At 39.2% G+C, this 10,539-nt stretch overlaps 1 protein-coding gene across 1 annotated transcript in view; it reads right to left on the bottom strand.

Moving 5' to 3' along the window:
* Window positions 1-1,098: 1,098 nt before the first annotated feature.
* LOC125483160 (cleavage and polyadenylation specificity factor subunit 3-like) overlaps window positions 1,099-10,539 on the bottom strand; it is an 81,716-nt gene continuing 72,275 nt past the window's right edge. Inside the window, exons 2-7 of the mRNA XM_048597110.1 lie at window positions 10,176-10,239; window positions 9,659-9,756; window positions 6,544-6,672; window positions 5,669-5,846; window positions 3,500-3,589; window positions 1,099-1,290 (exon numbers count right to left, since the gene is read on the bottom strand). Coding sequence (XP_048453067.1) covers window positions 1,099-1,290; window positions 3,500-3,589; window positions 5,669-5,846; window positions 6,544-6,672; window positions 9,659-9,756; window positions 10,176-10,239 — 751 coding nt within the window. The remainder of the gene's footprint in view (window positions 1,291-3,499; window positions 3,590-5,668; window positions 5,847-6,543; window positions 6,673-9,658; window positions 9,757-10,175; window positions 10,240-10,539) is intronic.

The raw sequence follows: 10,539 nt of genomic DNA, 5'->3' as shown, positions 1-10,539 counted from the left end.
GGAGAAGAACAAACAACTCCCATTCCTGGACGTCATGGTAGAGCGCAAGACAAATGGGGAACTGCAAATGAAAGTACACCGAAAAGCCACACACACAGACCAGGTATTGAACTTCAATAGTAACCATCCCAGCACACACAAACGAAGCTGCGTGCAAACACTTTTAAAAGGGCAACAACACACTGCAGCAACACGGAACTACGCCAAGAGGAGGAGGAATACCTCTTCCAAGTGTTCAAGGATAATGGATATCCAAAGAACTGGATCAGGAGATGCCTACAGGAACAGCATCAGAAAGATTCTACACGCCCTGACACATTCATCACACCACCCTATATCAGGAACACGTCAGAACTCACCACAAGACTTCTATGACCGCTGGGCATCAGAGTGGCACACAAGCCCACATCAACCGTACCCCAAGTGCTCACCCGAACTAAAGATCCACTCCCCGCCATGGACAGGACCAATGTCATCTACAAGATCCCCTGCAGAGACTGAGAGAAACACTACATCGGACAAACAGGAAGGAAACTACAAGAGTACATGAACACCAACTGGCTACAAAAAGACATGACCAATACTCACTCATCTCAATCCACATGGACAAGGAGAACCACGACTTCGACTGGGACAACACCAAGACCCTGGGACAGGCTAGGCAGAGACAAGCACGAGAATTCCTGGAAGTATGGCAATCCACGAAGCATGCTATTAATAAACACATTGAACTCGACCCCATATACATTCCACTACGGAGGAAACCCAGAAGTGAGGCAATCCATCGCAACGGACCCCAGAGTTTAAAAACCAGGCGGGAAAACACACCGACGCTTCATCAGAGGCTGCACTGAGGACGTTACCAAGCACGGTAACGAAACGTCTGCGGAACAACAAACCAGCTCGGCGAGCCAACCAACCTCAACACCCACAACCCGAGCTACAGATCTACGCCAAAACCTTAGATTTCTAGTAAGGTTTCTCAAATTTCTGTACTCTCAATAGCTATCAACATTTGTTTCATAAGACAATCTATCCTCGAGTACAAATGTTTGCAGCTTCATCCCGAAATGTCCCCACACACTTGCTCAAGTTTAATTAGAAAAGGGATGGAGATAAATCAGATTTGCAACATGCACCTAAAATCAGTAGCAGCTCTTGAGCACGGCCTAGAGCAAAGACAGGAATGAGACAGCGTCCTCCTCGATTTACAATGTCATGTACAGTGTTGCAGAATCGAGCTTCACGCTCCTCACGTTTCTCATGGATATGGGTACCATATGTGGATTCCTGCATGAAAAAGATCAGAATTACTGTAGGAAGTAAAATGAAAAGAACAAGACCTTTATAACACAATTAATAACCGTTTTTAGCCATCATTGGGCTAGCTTTTAATACCAGAATTTTAGTGAATTCAAATTTCACTATCTACCTAGGTATATATATGTAAAATATATAAGTAAAAATTTGAATCACTTTATTCTTATGTCATGACCACATCCCAGATGTGTTCCGAGTGGTCCATTAGTTAAGAGCTCCTATAAGCTCATACAAAGTCCCCTTTTAATTATCAAGTGTTTCAATTTAAATATGACAAGCAACACAGTTTCATGCTTTAAGGTAACAGGTTAAATTATTACACAATGATTGCTAAATGTAAAAACAAAGATAGCTGTTAGCTAAAATATAAAGATTTAAGTAATTAAGGACACGAGCTACACAAGATGAAAATTAGATCAGTTTCTACTATCACTGCAGACATGACTTGCTCAAAGATTCACTTCAGGAAGTGAACATGTTAAAAACTTGAAGTCAAATTCAGCAGCTATGATAGTTTCTGCAATTGAACTATTGGAGGTTGCTCCCATATCTTCATCAAGCTAAAAACTGGCCCTGGAATTTCCTGAACTTCAAATCTTGTTCAGTTGCAACAAGCAAATACTGATTGTGGTTTTTCAAACCTCACCCTCTCAGCTGCTAAACTGCTAATGCTTACAGGCTGCTTTAGCCCCTCCTAGACACCCCCAACACAGCTAATGATCTTCCCACTATCACAGCTCCCCAAGACTTCTTTGGAGTCCTAACTCCCAAATTGTGACTGCTCAATAATTCTCACCTTAAGTTCATTCTTAGAGCACAGAGCCCTCAAATCGCTCTGGATTGCTCACTTCAGTCACCTTCCCTGCATAATGCCTAACTGTTGTACTCCTAAAATGGAGGTTGCCCCCTGTCTGTCACTTTCCCCAACTATAGATGACCTCAGAAATGCTTTTCAGCGACCACCATCATGAGAAACCTATCAAAAACTTTGCAGTAAACCTTGCCCCTACTGCTACGCAGAATTCAATGTTGCCAAGTAACTACTCTTGAGAATCTTTATAGCCCTGAATGTTACGATATTGTCCCTTGCACAGAATGCTCGCTTTTAGCGCGAAGCATGCTTACAAAGACAATTCACCATAAATCAATGCAACATAATGGGCCAAATCCAAAAATAATGGTGTTTAATGAAATACATTGTTCTTCATGCACAGGATAGTTATCAAGTTCAGTAGATTAAGGGACATAGCACAAATCATGAATCTGCAGAATATGCTGGTCGATTCTAGTTCTCCACTTGCCTCATGTAAATGACAACTTAACTTCATTATTTTAAGAACATATTGGGTTTGTATATTCACCATTAAAATTTTTGGAGTGTGTTAAGGCTCATAACTAACCTTTCCATGATGAATATTAATGTGCTGTTAATCAATTAGTCCAGATCAGAAAGGGAACTATTTAAACTGCTGTATCTTATACCCAAATGATAAATTGTCATTAGAGATTTTAAATGAATTTAACATACTTTCTCACTTTTCATTTATGCCTTAATTCTGCCTTAAATCTTCATTTCCTGTTGTTTCTTTGTGCACCTGATTTGACTCTCGTTCACCCTCTTTCTTACTCTATAAATTCCTTTGCTTCGGGAGATACACTGTCAGGCCTGCAGTTCACCCAGGTATTAAATCCAGTATTGCACTTCTAGCAAAACATTTTGAAGTTGAAAGATGAATGTAAAAGTCTAACTTATCAAACACACAGAAAGATGCCTGGGTCCAGCAATTTTGGCCCAACATTTTATGGTCAAGTCAGCCAAAATATACTGAAGGCTTGAACCTTAAAAATATTGTAGAATGACTGTTCTTCCAGGCGAAGATAGAGTGAAGGCTAACAGAATTGTTCAAGTAGCACTGGGACAATATGGACAGTACCAGGGAAAAACCTTAACAGCACAATTTAAGTAAAGGAGCAATTTCTACGTAAGCATCCACATACACACTTCAGTAGACCAGAAATTAGATGAAAAACCTGAAACTATATTTTGATTCGTGCACCTTTTGCTAGGTTTGGTTAAGAACATGGAGATAATTATCTATTGTATCATCCATCTCACACACATATGTACACTCACTGTTAAAGACATGACAAACTTCCTGAAGAATGAAAATTTACTTACTATTATAAGAATATCAGGTCTGACACTGGGGATCTCTGCTGCCATTAAGTGTCGATCCTCTTGTCGTGAAAAATCACCAGTGTACAAAATCTGCATGGGTGCAATTAGTGGTAAAAGTTTGAAACAACAGACATTTAATGATTTTTGTAGACATTTTAATAATACATTTACTATTAATTGAATCTATTACATGTTAAAATAGTAAAATTGTAGGTGAGTCACAATATTGTACTTTGTTGCACATGGAAAACTTGCATGTGAACCTAGCCCCAAGAAACATCTTATTAGAAAAATACTCTGTTAATTGTTTGGCAGGGGGCAATTATTCTCCCTTCCCCCCGACTCCCTCAGAGCTCTTCTTGAGGACTACCTTTTGAAAATTTTTGGACTATGTTTTGGTTTTCAAGGACTCTTTCTCAATTCTCACTGACTCATTTATTAGATGCTACAGTCATGCAGTAAAAATATCTTCTATATGTGTGTTAACATACGGGGCATATGGACTTGCACGTAGAGGCAAAATTTGAAAAATTTATCAATATACTCAATTCGCGATCCTCCATCAAACTTAAAGCCACAACTTGCTAGACAATAAAATAATTAAATTATTACAAGATAACAGTCTTAAGTTAACAACAAACTTTTTTTTCAAAATAAACACATTCCAACACAAAGTCATCACCCTAAAAATACTTTCTGTAGCCTGGTGGGATCATAACTAGGTATACTTTCATCACATCTGGACAAAGCTGAAACATTTTAACTAGATAGTTTTACTACCTTTTATTCTGCTTTTGATGTCATTCTCAGATTTGAAATTAACAACTGATTCAGCGGTCATTACAATAACATCCACTGCTCTTTCGCTTATATAGAAGCCTCTGAACAAAAACAGCCTTAAACTAGTGATGACACATTTATTTTGAAGGAATACATTGCCTTGGTGATTTCAAGTTCCTAGCTCCCAGTTAGCTGCATATTCTTTTTTTGTCAGGTTTAAAACTACAGTTTCTACTTTGCAGCTTTCTTCTCCCACCACTTTGCATTTGCAACCTCCAAACACCCCAGTTCTCCCCACTGCTCTCCCCTCTTTGAGACCCTTCATCTTTTTTCCTTGCGGCCCCCTTCTTCACCCCCTTGAAAACCACCCACAAGGTTCAGACTCAGCCCATGCCAACCAACCAAAGTGGAGAAGTAGCCTGTGATTGGAGATGCAGCTCTTCAGAGATTGTTTCTCTTTCACACACATGGCCAACTCTTTCTGATTGGTCATCTCAGTAAGAATGAATTTTCCAAGGTATTTTGAGGGAGAATACACCTGCCGCCAAAGTGTATTTTGGGCCCTGTTCTCCAATTCCTGTTTCACCTACAGCGATGCTTAGACAGGTACATTTCATGCCAAGAATTTCATAATTTTGGTAGTGCCATAACGCCTTATCTCACAACAACGGGACCTCGATCAGATAGGCCAATGGGCCAAGGAGTGGCAAATGGAATTTAATTTAGATAAATGTGAGGTGCTTTATTTTGCAAAGGCAAATGAGGACAGGACTTATACACTGAATGGTAAGGTCCTGAGGAGTGTTACTGAACAAAGAAATTTTGGAGTACAGGTTCATAGTTCCTTGAAAGTAGAGTCGCAGGTAGACATGATAGTGAAGGAGGCGTTTGGTATGCTTGCTGGTAAAATTACAACATTTAAATGGCATCTGGATGGATATATGAATAGGAAGGGTTTAGATGGATGTGGGCCAAATGCTGGCAAATGGAACTGGATTTATTTAGGATATCTGGTCAGCATGGATGAGTTGGACCAAAGGGTCAGCTTCCATAACTCTTTATGACTCTAATTTGCCATACAGCCCCAACCCACACACAGGAACTATTTCAAATCCCTCTCTTGTCCTCGTTGAATCATATTTCTATACTTTGGCCCAATTATAGTCTCCCCCAAACTAATTCAGCTTGGCTGAAGTCAGCTCTTATTCTTGATAATCCATGTGCAAAACCATAAAAAAATCTCTAGTATTACAAAAACCCAGGACAGAAGACTGAGGTTCTATCAACAGGATCATAACAGAAATGTTAGGCCTTATTTTTTCTTTCAGACGTTGATATATCCAGCATATTTTTGACATGTTATCACTTTCAAATTGTTTTCATACGTACCTTCACCCCAGCTATTTCAATCATAAACATGGCAGCTCCCAGGACGTGACCTGCATGATAACACCAAAACTTGATACCTGCCACTTCCTTCACTTCATGAAAGTTGATGGTCTCAATCTTGTCCATACTTTCCTCCAGGTCTGATTCAGTGTACAGCATATCATCTGCTGAGATATTACTTAATGCAAAAGTAAAATATATTAAGAATCAATGAGTCTATCAAAATATTAAGAGGTCTCAAAAATTTAAGATGAAACCCTGCAAAGTGTATTTCTTGAATTCAATCTTGAATACATCACTTTGCAGTGAATTATATTTCTCAAGATGTTCTAGGTCAGAGAGCTATTGGTGCCTAGTTAAGTTGATCAGCATTTAGGGTAATACAGCATCCAATATGAAAAATTGAATTATAGACATCAGTTGAGGATGGAACTTGGTTTTTCATGCCCCTGATGTTCAAAATACTTCCAACAGTCATCAGCAATGCCCTTGGAGCGGCAGTCTTACTCAAACTTGTCCATGCATCAAGACCTAAATACACGCTTCAAAAGGCGCTAATGTGACCAAGTTAAAAGGATGAGACTTCTAAGAATCTGGTATTCAAATTCAAAAATATCCTCTTCCCTCTAAAATGTCAAGAGACATGGGATGCTCTGGAAGGCAAGAAATATAACTGGAAAGAAAGGAGAAAGAAGATGGCCGGCGCATCATCTATTCGTTAATTCTCAGTATGTTATACGGTACAGGAGGATTCTGTAAAGTAGTCCTTATTTCAGGAATTATTGGCAAACTGCCAGCAACGACTGCTGACAATTCAATACTAAAAAGGATAGAGTAGAGAATATTAAATACAAAAGTCAGAAGCTTCCACTCACCTGACCTTGACATAATCAGATAGCAGCCAGCGGTATATAGCTTTTGTTGCATGAGTCATAAAAGTTCTGCCTTTAAAACTAGTCTTTTGTAGGAACCATGGAAGTGCACCACAGTGATCTAAATGGAAACTGTTAAATATCAAATTAAACAGAAAAATTATACATATACAAAGGCGGCCTCATGCTTCTGCTTGCATAAAATATTGCAGCAAATCATGAGTCAATTAACAAAGGTACATCTGACTTTACATTATTCATATCATTAATATTTCCAAAAATATACTAAAATACTTTTAGAGGGATGGCGTTCTCAGATCAACACAGTTTAAAGTGCAAACAGAATGGACAAAAATACTAGACAAGAAAAGATAAATTGGTGTACCTAGCCTGTCCCACCCATACCGCTGAAATTTTTTGAGCACATATCTGCAGCTACACAGACAAGTAGCTCAAAAGCTGAGGCCAGTTGTGGGGAAGATCTGGAAAATAACTTGACCCTTTTAGGCAATTGAAAGGATAGCACACTGATTCTGACTTATAGTATAGAGTCTCCATCTTGTATAGTGTGATCACCATCCCTGCCCGAAACAGGTCAATGTTTAGCCTGAAGGAACACAGTGGAGCAGTTTTCACCACACAATGCTGCTAACAGGCCCACTGCAACTAAATTTGATGGTGAAATGAAATTAAAGGTCACGTTAATTTGTGTGGACGACAGAAGGAAGCTACAAAAGGGACACAGTGTAAGGTAGCAGATAAAACTGTCAAATTCAGTTTGGGAAGTGACAGATGATCTAGTTGGACCTGACACACAATTTTGGAAAATACAAGAGACTAGGAATTGCTAAGGAGTGCGTGATCTAGATGCTCTCAAATTTCTAAAGGTTAGTATCCAGGCACAAAAAGAAATCAACAAGGCCAATTGCCGTGATCTCAAGGGGTTTGCACACTAAGGTGAAAAGATGACACAGTGGTCACAGACTATGTGGCATATATTATTCACTTTTGAAAACTAAACCTCAATAAGGACGTTATTGACCGTAGAGGTAATACAGTGCAGACTCACCAGAATGGGATCACGGTTTAAATCTTAAATTATAATGATCAGATACATTAACATAGCTTTAATTTTCAGAGTTTAGAAGAGCGAGGATTGATATAATCAATGTTTTGTTTTATGTTTTATGTAAATCATTTGTGTAAATGCAGAGAAACCAGTATTGGGAAAATGTACAACAATAGGGCATAATCTTAAACTTGCCATTTAGGTAAGATCATAAGATATAAGAGCAGAATTAGGCCATTTAGCCCACCAAGACTACTCCACCGTTTGATCATGGCCGATATGTTTCTCAGCTCCATTCTTCTGGCTTCTCCCCGTAACCCTTGATCCCCATACCCATCAAGAACCTGTCTATCTCTGTCTTAAATACAGTCCATGACTTGGGCTTTATAGGCCCCTGCGACAATGAATTCCACAGATTAACCAACTTTTGGTTGAAGAAGTTCCTCCTCATCTCAGTTCTAAAGGGCTGCCCTTCATTCTGAGGCTGTGCCCTCAGGTCCTAGTCTCTCCCACTAACAAGAAAGTCTTCTCCCTGTCCAGTCTAGCCAGGTCTCTCTGTAGGTTTCAGTGAGATCCCTGCTCACCCTTCTAAACTCCATCGAGTACAAACCCAGAATCCTCAACCCCTCCTCATGACAAGCTCGACACCACCAGGATCATTTTTGTAAACTGCCTCTGGACCTCCTCCAATGCCAGTACACCTTTCCTTACATATGGAGCCTAAAACTGCTCACAATATTCCAAATGCCATCTGACCAGAGCCTTTATACAGCTTCAGCAGTACATTTCTGCTGTAGTATTCTGAGAATGCTAAAATTACACCTGCCTTTCTAACTGCCAACTGAACCTGCATATCAACCTTAAGATAAATCTGAACTAGGACTCCCAAATCCCTTTGTGCTTCAGATTTCTAATGGCTTTCTGTTTAGAAAACAGACTGCATCTCTATTCTTCCTACGAAAGTGCAAACCTCACATATTCCCATACTGTATTCCATGTACCACTTCTTTGCCCACTCTCCTAGCCAGCCCAAATCCTTCTGCAGCCTCACCACTTCCTCAACACTACCTATCCCTCCACTTGTGTGCCATCTGCAAACTTAGCAAAAATGCCCTCAGTTCCTTTGTCCACATTGTTAATGTATAACATGAATAATGTGCAGTCACAACGCTAACCCCTGCAAACTCCACGTGTCACCAGCTGCCATCCTAAAACAAGACCTCTTAAACCCCACTACTCCGCCTTCTGCTAGTCAGCCAATCCTCCATCCATTCCAGAACCTTGCCCCTAACACCACGGGCTCTTAAATTATCTAGCAGCCCCCCATTCAGCACCATGTCAAAGGCTTTCTGGCTAAATAGATCACATCCACTGGCTCTCCTTTGTCTGATTTTATTGTTACCTCTTCAACAAAATTCTCAAGCATGACCTCCTATTGACGAACCCATGATGACTCAGCCCCATTTTACCATGCACTTCCAAGTACTCCGCAATCTCATCCTGAATAATAGACTCTCAAATCTTACCGATGACCTAGGTCCTGAGGGTAGTAGAAAATAGGAACCTGCTCCCCACAAAAAATTGTGTATGTCAGTCAATTTAGATCGGAAAATGGATAAATGTTGCATAGGAAAGGTACCAAAGTACATGGAATAAAGACAAGCAATGGAGTTGAGGTACAGATCAGCAATGATATAACTGAATAGGAGAATAGCTTCAAGAGACAGATGGGTTATTTCTGTCCCTGTGTTCCTACAAACAATAATATAAGCCTTTTGTTTAAAATGTGTGAAAAGGAGAACAGCATTTTGGTTATAGCAAAATCTTAACAAAACTAGCTCTCACAAGTCCAAATGTCAATGATCTGTTTAACAATCTGATTATATACAGTATTCCCATCTCAGTCAATGCAACAACTTTTTATTCATCATCAAGAGTAACTCAACTAAATACAGCGATTGCGTCAATGAAATCAAGGTTCAAACGAAATCTCGTTTTGAAGCCATGTTGTAATTTCTTAGTTCTAAAATAGAAAGCAGTAATACTTACTGACTAATAAGGAGAAGATCTATCTCCGCAGGGTCAATCAAATCAATGTACGGAAGTGCATCCATTCCCTCAAGTCCAGGGTGGATTCCACAATCCAACTGAATAAGATAAAATTCAGGTGAAGGCGAATCAAAAGGCCCTCAAAATCAATTCTCAAAGTCGAGTTTAGCATGTTGTAAATGTCAGACCAGATAGACACATAACACAAACTATAATCTAATATAAAACAAAGCTTCTTAATCGGATCACATTGCCACCATTAACCTACACTTAGAAGTAAGTTTGCAAGCCATATTTTTAATCAACATATACATCATTAACAAATGTGCATCAGAGTCAGTTTGCAAGAATTTTCTTGCACAGATGCTTTAGAAATCAATCTAAAAAATATTATATAAAATTGTAACAATTGTTTAATTTCTGCTAGCCAATCAATGATATTTACTGACAACAAAAACTAAAGTCAACTAGCGATCCTGAAGCCTGTTGTACACATTTACAATTTATAAAATCATACCATGATTTTCCTTCCTTTGAATTCCACAATGATGCATGATCTTCCCACCTCTTGACCAGCTCCTCTATTAACAATTCATAAAAAAATTCTCAAACTTATGTGATGAAAAGCAATGTTTGCTACTGCATCAATTTGAAGAATTATGAATTTAAAAAAATTGTCTGAAGACTTTACAGGCCAATGCATGAAGTACAAGCATGGATTTGGCCATCACAACTATAAGATTTAAAGTTTTAATTTGAGAGATAAATTCCTGCTGCAGAGAACTCTAACATCAGAGGTAACTGAACGATCAGTTGCATCCAATATGCAGTTTTCTCAAAAACAGCAGGCTTGTGTATATTTGGAGAGATACAGGGGAGGG

The sequence above is a fragment of the Rhincodon typus genome, chromosome 5 (assembly GCF_021869965.1).
Source record: "Rhincodon typus isolate 14 chromosome 5, sRhiTyp1.1, whole genome shotgun sequence".
NCBI lineage: Eukaryota > Metazoa > Chordata > Chondrichthyes > Orectolobiformes > Rhincodontidae > Rhincodon > Rhincodon typus.
Note: the sequence above shows the minus strand (reverse complement) of the source record. Positions and strands in the feature narration are given on the sequence as shown.